The sequence below is a fragment of the Rhipicephalus sanguineus genome, chromosome 4, assembly GCF_013339695.2.
Source record: "Rhipicephalus sanguineus isolate Rsan-2018 chromosome 4, BIME_Rsan_1.4, whole genome shotgun sequence".
NCBI classification, from domain to species: domain Eukaryota; kingdom Metazoa; phylum Arthropoda; class Arachnida; order Ixodida; family Ixodidae; genus Rhipicephalus; species Rhipicephalus sanguineus.
In genome coordinates, this window is record NC_051179.1 from 91,262,071 (window position 1) to 91,279,459 (window position 17,389).

A 17,389-nucleotide genomic window follows, 5' to 3' on the forward strand; every position below is an offset into this window, starting at 1 on the left:
CAGACTATAGGCACTGATTTTTTCCAACCCAAAGCACACAGGGCGAAAATTGTTGCCCTTTCCCTGCATAACTATCAGCTCTGAAGATTTCCAGAATTTTTTAGGTTCCCTTTGGTGGTAGAGTCTTGGACGCATTGAATGGATGCCTGTCACTGCACCTAGTTCTTGTGGTGGGCGTCATGTCATGAATAATGGCATGTCAGGCACCAGAGAGTAATTAAGAATGTTGGCTTTAGGTTGCTCACAGACAAGTTAAGATGTAGATTGCAAAGCTCAGCACATATCACCTCACTCACAGGCGCAAAGCAAGACAGACGAAAGACACAAAAAGCAGTGCATTGACGAATAAACAGCACACATCAACTTTAGAAGAGGCAATGCTCATGAAGTCAAGATGCAGCTGAAATGTCAGTGCACTTTGCCCGACCTAACACATGTTGTAAAGTCCAAAAAGAAGCCTGTGTCAACAGACACAAGCTTTTCTTGAATGCTGAAGGTGCACGAGATCAACACACACCACCCGCCGGTAACACTGACAATGTTTAGGTGTGCATTAACCATTTGCATATTGCCCTTAGGGGGGGGGGTATACTTGCACAAAATCTAAACTTTTATCATTCTGCTGAATTTCAAAATGCTACCACAGCTGGATTGTGCCTGTGTTTATGCCTCTATATTTAACTTCAATGAATGAAATGGGCTCATTCAAAATGTGGTTACATTCAGCAAGCACACCAATTTCAAGTAAGACTGTCCAAATGGACAATAACATATAAGTACAAATTATGACAAATATGCGTTGGTACTGATACTAAGCTGCGTGGCCTGAAATGAGCTGTCCAATGAGGAAAGTTTCCTGAAAGCAGAGAAAAAAAGGGACACCCTGACCAGGAAGAACACGCCACAAGTCTTTGGCGACGAGTAGCATGGGCAAAATTTCATGTTTAAAAGTTCACAGGAACCATAAACCACGAAGGAGTCATCTTATCACCTATTGTGGGTGTACTTAAATATTAGCTCTTTGGTTCACTCTAGCGGGTAAATCGATCAGTCAAAATCTCTTCAAAATTGTCGACTGCTTGATGTGTTCATTTTTCTCTTCAGACAGTTGAGAAATAGAGCAGCACGGAAGATTCATTAAACATACTGTTGCGGTATGACTACTGGCCTACTTGCCAACAGAGTATTCAGAATCTTTTTTGCGTTTTTGTAATCCCATTCGAACTGCAGCTAATTTATATAGATATAATACAATGGAAGACTGAATGTAGTGTAGGTTAACACACCATGTATCCCATCCTTATCTTCAGTGCAGCTCCTACATAAATGTGCACCAGTCAACCCACTTTAATACATTTCTTCACCCGCGCAACATCTTGCTAAGCGAGATAAAAGCTGCTGCAAACCCTACCGTTGGGTCAAAAGAGAAGACAAAGTAGAAAGATCAGCGTTGATAGAACAGAACTAGTTTTAGAACTAGCTTAGTCTTCTTCCGCTATCGACTAAGAACATTAAATGAATAGGTCCCTCACTAACCCCTTTGCTTCTTTGTCTTCAACAGCTTGGTGCCAATACTGGGATGGATTTCGTCTACCATTGAAGAGCCCTGTTGAAGAAGTAAGTTTACTGAATTGGCGGTCGCATGAGAGAGATCCTCGACAACAGTGCAAGTGGAAGCAACGACTTATTTGCGATCCATAACCTATGTTTGCAGTTGTAATTCAGAGCCTAGCTAACTAGAGTACTCCAGGCAATTTCTTGATGCTCCCACCTAACAGATCAGATTTAACTCTGAAGAGTTAAAGTGAAAACTTGCTATAATGCAGCGCAGGTGGAAATATTACAAACAGCTTCTTGAAAGGTTCCAGGAAAGGTGGCGCTGTTGATACCTCCCCAGCTTTATTCGGCCTACACGACGGAAATTACATTTATACCTTGCAGGTTCAGTGACCGTCCGGTTCAGCAATGTTGAAGTCATTGAACTCTTCTTCTAAATTGACATAAAGGTCTCATCATGCAACGCTCATTCACTTAACGCAGCATTCTAGGGGAGACCAGTGCGACTTCTCTAGCGCCTGGACATTCCCAACACAGGTGTGAACAAGAACGCCCATCCTCGAGGCTGCAGGTGTATTTGAAAATAGAAAGTTGTAATAGTTAACTAAATTTTGTAATAAAGTAGTTATAGAAATGTTGATTCTTTAAATATTTTCCATTGTCAAACAGAATACAGTGATAGAAATCGATGTGGCAAAAATGCCACTAAGTTCTGGTCCCCGCACTATCAGCAGTAAATCCCTATAAATAAAGCACACCAGTGCACCACTTCAATCTGCATATCAACTTCAGTGTTAGGATAGCAACAGCATCACTAAATGATGAAGGCCAGTGTCCAAGAGTACAGCTGAACATGGAAATCTTTTCAAAACTTTTCTCGCAATTGGTACTTATCAATATTTGTACACTACACTAAACCTGGCATGGTGTCCTGTATTACAACAGTAGCAACTAATGGACAGCTATGCTATAATAAACGAGGTTGAAATTTCATTAATGGCGAACCCCTCATTATCGGGGACGCAAAAAAGTGAAAAGCCAGCTTAGTGATGGCGTCTCATGAGATTACGATGTCCCCATTTGCGGGGATCGGTCCACCAGTAAAAGAAGTCAATGGTTTGGTTACTCAAAAGTGCTGGTTGGTTAGGTAGTTTATGGATTTAATGTCTCAAAGTGACACAGTGTTAACTTGCACTGACATTGCACTGTACATGGGTCCCTAGCATTTCGCCTCCATCAACATGCGACATCCACGGCCAGGACTGAACCCATGCCTTTCCGGTCAGCAGCTGAGCACCGTAACCGTGATGGCTGTGTCCTATGACCTTAGTTTGTCCACCCATAGCTGGACGGATTCGTGCTACAGTGAAGTTGGGACATTAGGACGGGAATGTACTGCAGACCAAGTTAACTTGGCATATTAGAGAGCAACAGAAACTGTAAATGGAGACATGGATGAAAGCTACGTTAAAAGCAGAGAAGGAATTGAGTATAATGCAGCACAATCAGAACAAAAGAAGAAACAGGCATTACCAATGCTCGCATCATCAGTTCATTTTTTCGTCACTGTGTTTGCACTGCTGTATTCTTTACTGTGAACCACATCTAACTACCCAATTTACAGTTTTAATTCAGAGAAACAACGATAGCCTCAAATGAGCCTGTGAAGTTCCCATCTCGCCAACTAGCTGTAGTTTTCCAAGCTACTTTCAGCACACAATGTTTCTTCATGTTGATTCTCGCGTGAAGACTATGAAACGCGAAGGAAGATAAAATAAGTTTACTAAAAGCCAATGGAAACCAAGCGGACCATCAGAGAAATCCAACACAAGTCATTGGTTCCCTACACTCCAAGTAAGATTGCTCCGACATCGATGATGAATATTGAACCCATGCCTCTAAACATGGCAACAGCTGATTTTTCAGTGTATGTACTAGCTACTTAGCTGTGACCAGTGTGCAGCTGTGGTGCAGGGTATGTGCAATGAAAGCTTGAAACATCTGCACACCATGTGCATGCGTCAGATGCAGTTCCAGGCAGTAACTCTATGAGACACTTCGAAACGGGCAGCGCAAAAACACGTTTCCCACGAGATGTTCCTACACGGACCATGCCAGGTTTGGTCATGAACCAGTTAAGATACAGTTAAGACACAACAGCTAAGATACACAAACGAACAAAGCACAGTATGTACACACATCGTAGTGCTGAAACACTTCATTTTTGCACCTGCTACAGGTCACACTGACATATTTCCCTCTTGCACTGTGTACCATAGATAGTGCACGGAGAGACGAGAGTGGGTGGCGCACAATCTCAAATGCGAACCATTGTCACCTCTCAGTTCTCCTTGGCTTTAGTATACACAGCAAGAAGAATGTAGGAACACTTACTAACTAGTTCGATCTACCGCACTTTTGAAGTCTGAGAGCTGCATGTTTTTTTCATTCGTTTTGCTTTAGTTGCCCTCTGCTAGTTGTACGCTGTTACAAGACACTGGACACTGGCTTTCAAAGCAGCAGGCGGGTTAGCGAAGCGACGTGTTAGCAAGGCATGTGGGCAACAGACACATTCCCATCAGGTACGCAACATGACAGCACACAAGAGGCCCCGACAGCACACAACAGCAGCAACGTGGCGTGAACGATGCAGGGGCGGCTCGCCGAACCGCCCAGCAGCGTGTGCCTTCTCTCAGCGTGCAGCTCAACCTCCTCCGCAGCGACAACAGCGGCCTCGGGGAGGGCCGCTGTTGCTGGGATGCTCTGTCAGCAGGACATGAGCGGCTGCCTCTCACCGTCATCACTGTGATCGGAGCTAGAGGACTCGTTTGAGCCGGCCCCTTCGTCCAGGATAGGGGGCGATGCTTTCCTCTGTGAGCTGTTCCAGATGCCGTATCCAAAGTAGATCACCATCCCTGCCATAGAAATGCAGGGTTAGAATTATGTTTTTTCTTGTTGCCATATTATGCTGCACTCTAAAAACAACTGCACCCTCTGGGGTGTCTTTCTGTGACACAGCGATGATTTTCCTCCGGCTTGCTTGTGCTTTCTTTCTTGAAAGCTAAAAGCTTACTGCTTTCTTATGAAGAATTTTATACAGTTAAGCATCACCACAATGAAGTCAGTAAAAAATTTGCAATCTGCTTCATTCGACTGAATTTCATTAATGATATTTGATATTTCAAACGTGTAGTCACCAATATCTTCCTTTTAACACGGAATATGCCGCAAAAGAATGTCAGCATGCAATACGACGGTATGAAAAACTAATAAATATAGCAAAAAAGAAAAAAAAAAATAAGTTAGTTCTGCCACAAGGACGAAATAATGAATACAATAGCAACCAAATGGAATGTTATATGAAGTAAGCTAGGAGCTCATTCCTTTAGCATGAGACCTGGCATAACTCAACGTGTTGACGTAAGGAAACACGGAAACAAAGAGACTTCCGTGCAGTTTATGGCTTCAACACAAACTTTGCTATGTGAACAACGCATACAAAGGTATGAGCCGTCTACTGATTTCCTCTGAAGATATGGCAAGCGCCACTGCGAGCGACCACGCCAGGCTGGCAATGTACGCATTTTCTGACAGCCACATAGCAGTAGTGAAACATTGTCATGTTGAAGGTACAGGTAACCGCACTATCATTAAATTGAGGTTAAATACAGATTTTGTTCCATGGACATAAAGTGATAAAAAGTTTACTTCATTATATTGAAGTGCATTATATTGAGGTATAAATGTATCACGCTGATAGAGCACATGCGGTTCATTAACTGGAAGAATGAATCATATTACATTAGAGCAAGGAAAGGCCCACACGTTAGATGATTACTTTTATGTGACAAAAACATGGTGCAACGGTTGAAACTGCTTTGAGAGTGTAACCATATTTTTCTCACTTGCCCTACACAGACATATTTGGCCCTTGGCACAACAAACAACATTACAATGATACTAAAAATTTTTTTATTCCTCGTCAGGTGCCCACAAAAAGTAATAGAAAAGAAGTCTCTTCACTACAAATAATTTTTGTCGACATAGTTCCCACTCCAGTGAAGCTTTGGCAGTGAAAATGAACAGGAGTGCTTGCTCAAGACTGAAATGGCAGCTCAACATTTTCTTTTGCAGCTCAGCTGCTGTGCTAGATTCGTGTCAACACTAGAGCATAGAGCATTGAGACGATCGTGTCACTCACCTACAGCCATCCAGATACCAAACCTAGCCCAGGTGGCTGGTGGAAGACGCATCATAAGATATAGGTTGACAAACATGTTGAACAATGGGATCAACGGTACCAGTGGAACCTGTAGAAGTGCCAAAATGAGCATGCATTAAAATAACAGCAGAAAAAAAAAATTTGCATCGCAATTCATGTCGAAGCGAAGCACGAAGAAAACAGGACACAGTAAAGAACACACAGGACAGGTGCTAACTGGGAACTACCGTGTGTTCTTTACTGTGTCCTGTTTTCCTCGCGCTTTGCTTCGACATGAATCCATACCAACTCGCCCAGTACTCTACGTTAGTTCAGTTTGCATCGCAATGTTTCAAGAGAGAAAATTTACAGATTTCGGGTCATTTAAGGCCACCAGTAGGTCCACCAGTGGCAGCTGTACTGGTTCACTGAAATAGACATTCTGGGGGCAAATCAAGCATGACGAGTCTCAAGAATGATGACTTATTTAGAGCAAAAGAACTTGCTAAAAAACTCGCAGAATCCCTTATCCTTTTATAGACGCTACTTCATTTGCAACGTGTTATGCTTACACAGTAATCCAACTACGAGTTCTCCCCTTCAAGTCAGGCTTCCCGTTTTGCTGCGGGGATTTCTTTCTACGCCGCAGCAGCAGGTGGTTGCTGCAGCATAGTGGAGCGCGCACCGATTGTCGCTGCGGCAACACCAGCTGGGCATCAGTTCCAGAGGGAGGGGGTTATGCGCTTTCATGACACAGTTTTTGTGGATGCCAGCTGGCTGCATTTTTGTCAGCCCAGCCAAGAAATGCTTTCATATTACAAAGAAAGCCTTTTGCATAGGCAGCATGCTAAGTACCACACCTGGTTGCATACATTTGGTTTTTTGTGAGTAGGCTTTAAAAGTTATGTGGTGCTCTTTTCCCCAGCTTTTGAAACACTGGAAAGCATACGCACAAAGATGTGCATAACAACACGCAAGAAAGAAAGGTGTAATGTGGCTCACCGCAAATGCAAGGCTCTCGGTGCTTGCACTGGGTTGCCTCATGATGCAGGCGATACAAAAGATAGACACCAGCGCCATGAGTGCAAGGGGTGCCACGGCTGACGCTTGAAGAGCCAGCACCTCGGCTTCAGCAAACACCAACAGTGCTGTCAGAGCCATGAACAGGGCCCCTGTTGAAAAGGAAGAGGATGGCAAACAATGGTCAACTGATGGCTTTCAACATTCCAAAGCAAGTGTCTATCGTTCCTTCCAGTCTCTTGTAATACAACTCGTGCTCTTCCACGAAAAAAAAACGTGAAACTTCAGCTACACTTTCTCAGACAACAGCTAGGTCGGCCGGGACCTCTCCCAAGCTTTCCATGCTCCATGGCACTCAAGTAGTAAGATATGGAGGAAAGCCTCCCATTCATCTTTTAGAAGTGGCGCTGGCATTAACCACATGATCACTCAGACATGCTTTGATTTGTGCAACAGCCACCATGCATTGCTTGGGCGCTGGTTTATATCGAGCACGGGCTGACATTACCTTGCCAAGCTTGTTTGATGGATGAAACTTCATGGCCGAACATGACCGTGTCTCTATAAAGAAATCGTTCCTTTATGTATTTTGCTAAGCTGGTATGTATACTTAAATGAGCAATAGGCACCCCTTTTGCATGTTTCCCTTTCTGCACATTGTTACCAAGAGCTATCGACCTTAAAAAGTAACACAGGGGCTAAAATATGCCGTAATAAATGTCTTTAGATAAACATTGACCCATTAATAAGGATATCCATTTTAATGCAACAGTGTTAAAGAACACGTTTAACAGAAATTCTGGTGTCGGTGGCATCGGCGCCTTTGATTGTCAGCGAGAAAGCAGCGTTGGCTGTGAGCGAAAATTCGAGGTAAATGCCAAGAAAGATAAGACCTGGAGGGCGCTTGCACTTTGGCTTTGCTTGAAATCGCCATGTGGCGCTGTAAACCATCCTGGACATTATACTGCCCCAGGGAGCATTTGTATAATGCACAGGATGGTTTACAGGGTCACATGGCAAAGCATTGCTGAAGCTGTCGATGTATGCCTGAATTTGAAAAATGCGGAGCGCTCTACACTCATGCCTACCAAAGAACACGAGAAATAATAGAAGCAGCAGAAATCGCCAAGGATGATGACCAGTCTATTAGTGTGCCATCCATTGCCCTTTCAAAGAAAGAATCGAGCTGTCGAAGTGCAGCATGTGATAGCGCCAAGTGAATTATGTACAGGTTCTTGGTTTGCGTTTAACTGATGCTTTTAGGGGCGTAGCTCCTCTTAGTCTAACCTTGTCACGTCTCCGTTGTCCGGCGTAAACGGATCTCCCGTATTATGCAATAGATGGCGCTGTCTCATAGAAGTACATACAAACTGCAGTTCAGGGACGATATTTTTAGATGGCGCTGTACACAATCTGTGTCGTCATCACCATTTCTCGTCTCATTTCCTAGATGGCATTGGTCCAATAGAATTGTGTGCAATATGGCAATTTGTGAATCGACACTAGATGGTGCTGGAAGTGCCGCTGCTCTCCGACTGGCTGCTGTGCGGGGATGCGCGGGGAGCGAGCGCCTCTCTCATTCTCCTGGATCGTCGCCGTACGTGTCGGATCGTTGGCGGAGCATGGACGATGCGCAGCGGTGGGCGCTCGCTTGGCGGCAGCCAGGCGAATCCCGTGACTGTGCACGCCAAGGACGCCGCTGCGAAACGGGCTCAACGAGAAGCGAATCCCGAGACCATGATTGCTTCAGGAGCTTCGCCCAAGCTCTTCATCATTCACCCGTGGATATGCTGTAATTTTTTTTTTTATCTTGTAAGCTCACTAGTTATCACTTTAGGTTGTCATGCTTTGTGGAAGTGGAGTGGCACAGGGGCGTGGTTACCATTATAAATGCGTGTCCGAACAATAAATATTCAGTTAAAAGTTAGAGCTTGTGTCTCAATTTTTCATGCCTTGTCTATGAAGTTTGCGCTAAACTAGCAGTTCCAATTACAAAACTGTTCATGAAACATTATCCACTGTAATAAGTGACATCTGAAAAGGCTGTGCTTATTTGTGCTGGTATACAATGAACAGTTGAAAGAGCCGTGGTGAATAAGCTAGTCAAGAACAGTTACACCAAGACTTTCACCCACCAAGTTACAAGTTGTCAGAACAAGGGAAGCATGCAAACCACAGTAGGCTACCCTAAAGTCCCTAAAAATAACTGAAGTAGCGCCATTCGTGTCAGTGTACAGGCACCTCCTCTCCCGTGCGCTTTGTAGAATGCAAATGAAGTTAGTTGAGTTGCGCAGCTCGCGGAACATGGCTATTGGCCGGAAAGAGGGGCTTGTGCAATTCTTCTGCTAGAGTGCCCAAGGGCACTGCGGTTCTAAGTGACACAGTGTGAAAAGTCCGCGAAAAGTCCGGCATATTTTCATGGTGCCTGACAGTATAAAAATGTACAGTACAAGATCTGTGAGTGCACGGAAGTGCTCGCTTCTGATGGCGGCACCACTGCAAACTCGGCAGTGCTTAGAAATCGCTAGCTTTTATGAGTGGCACACTAGCTTTTTAGAAGATCGTGTGAGCACCATCTTGTTCGTCTGTTGTTTACTTGATCGGTGCGTGGTCGACCGCTCTTGAGTCTGTTCGTACGGTGGTTCTGGGTGCTTCGATATGCCGACATGCTATGCCAGTGATAGCAAACAGATACAACAGCAGAAAGAAGCAGTTTTTACTACAGCGGGAAAAATCCGTAGTTTCCTGCAGGACACGCTAGATGCGCTGCTGCAGCTGCTAGGAGAGGAGGCAGAGGCGAAAGGACAAAGTTGGCGCCACTATATTTTTCAGGGACTTTGAGGGATGCCGATGTGGAGGGTAGCCTGATCTGTTTACCCTATATGAACGATGTTGAGTGAGACACAAGCGAGAAGGGATTGATGCCTCCTGCAAGCATTTTTCTTCAGTTTGCCGCTGATGAAAGGAAAAGATTCAAAAGCTGCAATGCTGGTTGTACTGACCTCACCATTAAAAATGGAGCCACTCCAGTTTCGAAATGTTGAATCTTTGAAACATCTTGGTTGGCGTATAATCTGGCCCATCATTCAAGAATGGCCTTGACATCACTTCTTGAATGAGGACTTAGCTTTAAAGCTTTTACAAAATGTAGAGCTCTGGGGTACGAATGTCACTTTCTGTTGGCTGTACCTAATAGTGCTTTGATGATACTTATATGGTGTTCATTGGTGCAAGGGCCATTCAATGGCCAATGAGCGCCAGGACACCTAATAGTGCTTTCTGCATGAACTTTTGCCTTTGTGTTTCTACACCCACTCTTAAATACTGTATGCTGTGTGGATGCAAGCACAACATGCATAAAAATTTTTGCAGCGAAGCTGTGTATGGCTAGGCAAAACCAATATTCGTCCGTGCAATGTACGGAAGAACTCCTAGCATATATGTGTCACAGAAATTGGACAAGCCCCCACTACTCACCACTTGGGTCTCTAAAAACGTAACAAGGCACGTGCAAATGCGGAGCAAGTGCAAAAATAATAAAAGAGAAAGAGAGGCACGCCACTAGCTGTGCCGTCAGTGATGTTCTCTACCTAAGAAACACAAAGGCTTTAATGGACTGTCGGGATTAACCCGTAATAAACACCGGGGGCACACATTTCAGCTTCACTGGTTAACCACCTGTATGGAGTGCTTGGGCGACGATTTTTTTTTCTTCTCCAATGCTTTCTATCCTGTGTAGAGGCTAGAAAGCCTCGTGGGGTATTGTAAGATGCTTCCTACACTTTCTGCTCGTTGCACTGAATGGAAACTGACCATTTATTCGGAACCACTGGCTCAGTTGCACTTGAATGTCACAATAACACAGGGCCTCATTCCACTGAAGGGTTTCACTTACCGAGGGACAGGGTGAGAACCTTGACGAGAAAAGACGTGGCCTCCGTGGGGCTTGAGAGTTTGTCCAGGTTAAAGAGCATTGTTATGATGCTTCGTCGCTTCTGGTCATCGGGCTGCTTTGAGTCTGGTGCATCGGCATCGCCATCAGATGGACGCGTAACGTCATACCTGAGTGTCGGCAGCATGGTGGAGTCAAGAAATTTGGCACGAGCTTCAGATAGGTCAAGGGCAACAGACTGAACGATAGTATTTACAGCCTTGGAGTAATGTGAGTGTTATGGGGGCTGTAGATGTGCAAGGCTATGGAGAACTTGGGTGTTCCTAACGCATAAGTAAAAAATTTAAACTTCCTTAGAACATAACTGCAGTGGGCAACTGAACTAGATATAACTAACCTATCAGGAGGAGGATGCTATGACAACAGCCTGTGTGCCTGTATCCTCTTGACTTAGCCAACAAGAAACAGAACTGCCTTTCCGAATAGTGGTATCAGTAGCATGTTTTCAAGAGCATGGGTTTAGCATAACCATCAGCGAGTGACGCCATCCTGCTCATCATGACACTGTACACTACAGCTAAGCAAATTCGAATGACTGTTCTAATAACTCACTGCAGAGATGCTATCGTACGACTGCTTCTGTCATACACTGTAATCGCATGCATTCATGCAGACAAATTTTTAGTGCCCACTTCAAAAACACACGTTAGAACACTTACTGATAATGCAATACAACAGGTGATAACGAAAGTGAAAATGCGTTAATCTCGTGCAGTGAGCTTCCATTACTTTGACGTGGTAAGAACATACAAAAGCAACATTCGACATACACAGTACAACAGAACATTGTTCGGACATTTCCTGAAAACAATTATTTATTGTGGCTTTCACAAATGATCAGAAGAAAGTGCTATTGGAAAAGGGTTATGTACACTAAAAAGCAACAGAGCAGGTGTCTTCATTTGAATATGCAAAAAATAAATGTTCCATAGAGCTAGCACAAGTTGTACTAGTTCAATGCACTAGCAATCAAATTTGAAACTGACTAGTCTTATTTTGTTTTTCATTTGACATAAGAGCGCAAAACTTTGGGACAATTAAACTACATTAAATTAAATGAAATTGATGAAGAAAAACTGCCACACTCCATAAGTACAGCAGAACCTTGTTGGTATACCGGTCAGAAAAACATTTAAGTCTGGTGTCTAGGGTTTTGTTCCAGGACCATAAGAAGCTAAGAGCATGGAACTGGAAGTTAATTGACAAGATTTTGCCATAACTGACCACCTCAACCCACCATCAAAAGACGGAAAGGCAAGCGTTCTAAACACCTAGCACTAATCTGAGGGACTAATGATGCTCCAAGAACTCTCGTCTAGCAATAGCCAATAAGCATAGCAGAGGCACCGCACGGTATGTTGAAGGCACTCCCGAAGCGTACAGCGGTGCAAATGGTATCCAGCAATCTTTCCTCTTTCTCAGCATGGCTTTTAGTGCCACAGACTACTGTTGGTGTTTCGCTAGTAAGTGAACTTTAGTGTTGTCACTGTCAACACCCTAGTCATCCGTACCCCCTTTGTCATCAACTTGCTATCATTATGTCATCATTAGTGTGTAATATGAAACTGTAGTCACGGTAACCAATGTTCCTGTTGCACTGCAATCGCTGAACACTGTTGGGGAACTTCAAGAACTTACGATCAGTTCAGTACAGAGTTTGGAAGGTTGAACGAAGTTTGGGCAGCTGCTCTCACAGTAATCAAGCTCAGTGAAATGCGGGGCAGACATTCTATTATTTTTTTACAGTTTCGCAAGGGCTAATTTCTCTTACACGAGAGCACGGAGTACAAGGCAGAAGCTACAGCAAAACTGCGACAACTAAAGGTATGCGGGGGAAGCCACTCAAAACAAGCATGCAGCCATGCAATGTGCAAGTGCGTCTGTGTGAGCGAGCAATCACAGAAAAGAAAGACAGCGGGAAATATCGCCAGCACGCAAGAAGCGAGGGAAAGGCAGGCCGGCACTTACATTCGTCTCCTGTTTGAGATGGACACGGAAAGGGATGGTTCAGGAGAGGCGATGGATTGGGGGTTCAGAGGTTCGTATCTGGAGGACGCCCAGAGCAAGCAGGGCACGAGGGTGAGGAAGAGTCACCACCAATGAGACAGAAAGGAAAAAAGCCAGCACCCACGTGGAAGCACCCAAAAGTTCACTACAGTTTTTCTTTTTAAGTAGAGTTTAATCCACTTCAAAAGTCCTTAATTAGAAACAAAGCCGCCACTCTTTACTGAAACAAACAGGGTGACTGATGAGGGAAAACACAAAAGAACAATAATGATGAGTAAGCAAACACGACTTTTTTTTTTAATTCTGAACAAATTAAATCAAACAAGTGCCACATGTCACTGGTCATTGCCAGAGGGCAAAACTGTGCTGGTTTAGTAAGTTACTGCCTCCGTACTTTCTTCGGCTTTGATAAATATGTGTCCACTTGTTATTTCTTGTTAATTTTTATTAAATGACCCTTTTATAATTATTAAATGGGAGCACAAGCACTTCTCGGCAGGGGTGCATGCACAGAAAGATATTCCAGTGAGGTTACGTGCCATAAGTGCAGGTAAAGAAATAAATAAAAACAAGACCAACTCTTGGTCCACGGGTCAAATCGCTCAAATGCCATAAAAGTGCAAAGGGCCAGGTGCAAATACAAGACATTCGTGCATTACAAACACATTACACAAAACACTTTGCAGTGAACATGCAATTTTTTTTAAACGCTTCATAAATCACTCCTCAACATTAAATTAACTGCTAGTTGACAATAGTGTCTGCGTAGCCACATCAGCAAGAAATGCTGCGAAATAGGGCATTCCTGACAGTCATGTATTCTGCATTATTGATTATGGAGCTTTCCCATGAAAGCACTCCGAGTGATGTCGTAATATCGATGTCAGTTAGCTGCAAACAGGTGCATGACATCACCTGCTCAAAGGTCAAGACATATTGCCAGGCTGGCTGGTTAATAAAGGCTTGCAAACAGTGCCAGAAAAGACAAAAATCACCAAAAGTGTGATAAATAAAAGCTCCAAGGTTGTGTGTGCCAAAACCAGGATATGATAATGAGGCCCGCTGGCTTAGGATTAATTTTGACCAAATGTGCACCTCAATACAAGTACAAGAGTGCTTTTAACTGCATCGAAACGTAGCCACGGCAGTAGCGATCAAATCCACAACCTCGAAGTCAGGAGGACTCAGATGATCACAAGCTCTTAATTATCGATGGTATGTTATCAACTAGCCCAACAGCAAGTTCTTTTAGCAGAGAGTCACTCTAGCCAATAAGTTACCATGGCAGGCATGGTGTCGAATCATACCGTAACGCTTCCTGGCTCTGTTTTACAAGCACTGAGTCAGTCTCCTAACGCAGCTTGCAACATTCTGAAAAGCATTTTTCCAACACTTAAATATACACAGTGGAAAGATCCACAGTGCAGTGCAAGAAAGATCACCGGTCTTTCTCTCATGGGCAACAGTGCCAAAGGTGTGGACAAAGGTATAAGCATATAAAAAATCAGATGCTGTGCATTTATACGATGGGCAAGCATAGGCTACAATGCATCGCTGCGGGTAAGAAAAAGCATACGAACACAAAGGTTCACACGATGCAAGATTTCCCGCAGAAATGATTGAGCATACATGTGGTAATCTTGCTCGGTCATTGGCTTTTTAACGAGTTAGCAAATTTCTTATCACAGTATCCTTCATCAGTGGACCACGTCATGTTTTAAAACTAACCTTTCTCCGTGACCAAAGTGCAGTCGCCAAGGAAAGTATGTGCAACCCAACTAGCTAACGTTAGAGTTTTAAATGTCGCACACAGGCTTCTCTTTGTTCATTTCTTCCGAAAGGCAGCAATAACTGCAGATCAAATGCCAAGCAAGTTCTACGCTCCGAAACGTTGCGCGGTGTTCGTTACCTCAGCATGAGCACAGATACAGCCACCAAGCTGTAGGCGAGCAGGGTTCCGATGGACATCATGTTGGCCAGCTCCTCCACGTTGAACATCATTGCCATCACACCTGCAACGACGTGAAATCATTGGAATGTGGAGCTACCGAGTTCGCTTGCTCCAGTAAATTGAATATTCTTGAAATGTGGCAAAAGAAAAACAAAGGAGGTCCGCTATTGAACACAAGTTTTTACATGTGCCTTGTGGCTGTACAGACGAATCTCAGAAGGCTTAACAGTGAATAAGGCATATTTCCTTCCAAAGACGTGCAGCTGGTATCGATTCCCGTATAACTGGTGAGGCCCGTAAGTTTTTCAAAAATGCAATGAACGTGCAGTTTCAAAGCACAGCGCCACTTGCAGGACAGACCCTCTGTCAATGCCAACGTGATAGTTATTCCAAGTTGCCACACTGACCAGCAAAGACACCCGACAAAGCGGTGGCGATCAGGGGCGTCTTGAGGCGTGGATGCACGATGGCCAGGAAGCGAAAGATGAGTCCATCCGAACCCATGGCATAGAGGACACGTGGAAGAGGAAACATGCTGCCCAGAAGACTGCGAGGTCAGGCCGAAATGGTTAGCCAGCGTCAATGCTGAGTGCACACTTTTTGGTTAAACAACTAAGAAAGCCGGTAATGCCAACAAGTAATATACCAGCATGAACTGAAATGCAAACGAGTCGAAGGCCATTGACATGCAGCATTAGCTTCTAAGTTCGCCCCTGTTTGGAAACAGTGTCCCCATTCAGGATGCAGAACAGTGAAACGTGTATTCAAGGGCTAACACTGCTTTTGAAACTAGCAGCAAAGAGAATGCCCAATCCACTCCTGTTCAATTATGTAGCATGCATTCTGCTTACTACTACTTTCACATTAACATTTCAATTTATGCTGATGTTAAAGTCATTACTGCGTGTTTGCCCTTTCCATGCAAAAAGTAAAAAAAATGAGGACTAGCTTAACAAGAGGCATTACAAATGATGAACACACACTTCGATTACCACTCTTCATTCCAGAGCTCCACGCTCCACTCCACGGTTGCGTCACCTACCCATAACACACATATCTGTGCGTACCACTACTGCCACCTTGTGTTCGAGTAGAGCAACTATAGTTCCCATGAAGCATTTGTGCCATCTTTTGGCTCTTCCCAAATATGAATCGGTGGTCCTCTGAAAGCATAACACCCATCTCCCAACATGAAGTAACTTAAAGGGACACTAAAGAGAAACCGGAAGTTGATCATCGATGGTAGATTATCTTATTACGATTATAACGGTACCATTGTTACGGCGAGCAGAGCTTTCGTAAGCGAGAAAATAGCGAAAAACAAAATGTGGGTGGCGACGCCACCTTGAAGTTTCCACACTATTTGCCGTGACGTCACATGTTTTGAAGGCGCCTACTAGGGACTACGTAGTTCGTATTCGGTAAAAATGAAGTACATTGCCCTCTGAGGGGGCCATAGACTTAACATACAAAGTTTGGGGTAATTTTGTCGAGCCAATGGCGCCAAAATACGATAAATACACTTTGAAATCAATGACGTCACTGCGGGGAGATTTCGGCGCGAAATTTAAAAATGAAACTTTGGACTTGATTTTCTCCTCTATTAATAAACCTATGATGGCGATATTAACGGCATTAGAGTTCTCAGAGCACAATTTATCCATCTAAACCGATTCATTGTTTCTCTTTAGTGTCCCTTTAAGGCACTGAGGAAAGAAATGTGCAAAAGATAAAAGCTTTGCTTCATTTACTCATTAAACCAATGCATATGAACCATAATGCATTGATTACAAATATAAAGTAGACATGCACTAATTATACCACAATGGGATTGACAAAATCAACCTAATTGTACAGTGGCAGATATCAAGTGAGGCGGAAAGGACACCTCTGACATTGCTTCTATGAAGGAAGTACTGGTAGTAGATTCTAATGCATCTTGCCCTAATAGGCATTTACAGTAAAAGTAATGTGCAGCCAAATCGTACATGCACCTGGGTTTATCAAGTGCATAACGTGCCTTTGATTCTGGCAACAGCGTTTTATAGGTACAAGTCACTTCGAGCAAGTCACTTCGAGATATAGGGAGACAGTGGAAAAGATATCCTGGGGTACCTTGATATTGTCACGCGCGTTTCTTCCTTCATTTCTGACATGATCGGGTTTCACCCACAAGAACTGTTACCACCGCTTGTCGCAGGCCGCGTCGCAACGTTTAGAAACTTCGCGATTGTTTCAGAGAGTTCGGTTAACACTAAGTGGAGGACATGAGTAACCGAATTTATTCTAGAGCTAACGCAAGCACGAGCGATAATGCTGGAAGGTTCGATAACAGGTTTTATAAAAGCCAAAGCGTTTCACAGACGAGCAGATTGCAGACGGCTGACAACGGTGATCGCTGCTATCAGTGTACAGCGTGTACTGCTTGTACTTTGACTTCATTTCCTGGGCAAGAGTACCCCAATAAAGAGTTCAGTCTTTCACAGTCCAACTGCCGCCTTCATCACTGTCACGACCACGTGAAAATATTAGTTCACAGTGTCTTGAACTCTGCCTTAACCTTCTTTTTTCTTCTCAGTCTAACTTTACTTCAAACACTATGCTGCTTTGCACAGCTTTTACCTTGTGGACAGACCAGCCAGAGCCCCGATGGAGACTATCCACTTGGCCACTGACCAGCCAACCTGCAAGGCATACACTT

The 17,389-nt window shown here is 44.0% G+C and overlaps 1 protein-coding gene across 1 annotated transcript in view; it reads right to left on the reverse strand.

The window, feature by feature from the left end:
- Positions 1–17,389, reverse strand: part of LOC119390416 (cationic amino acid transporter 2) — a 59,839-nt gene that overhangs the window by 9,318 nt on the left and 33,132 nt on the right. Inside the window, exons 9-16 of the mRNA XM_037658032.2 lie at positions 17,311–17,372; positions 15,096–15,235; positions 14,647–14,749; positions 12,699–12,776; positions 10,674–10,840; positions 6,761–6,930; positions 5,759–5,867; positions 4,353–4,472 (exon numbers count right to left, since the gene is read on the reverse strand). Coding sequence (XP_037513960.1) covers positions 4,353–4,472; positions 5,759–5,867; positions 6,761–6,930; positions 10,674–10,840; positions 12,699–12,776; positions 14,647–14,749; positions 15,096–15,235; positions 17,311–17,372 — 949 coding nt within the window. The remainder of the gene's footprint in view (positions 1–4,352; positions 4,473–5,758; positions 5,868–6,760; positions 6,931–10,673; positions 10,841–12,698; positions 12,777–14,646; positions 14,750–15,095; positions 15,236–17,310; positions 17,373–17,389) is intronic.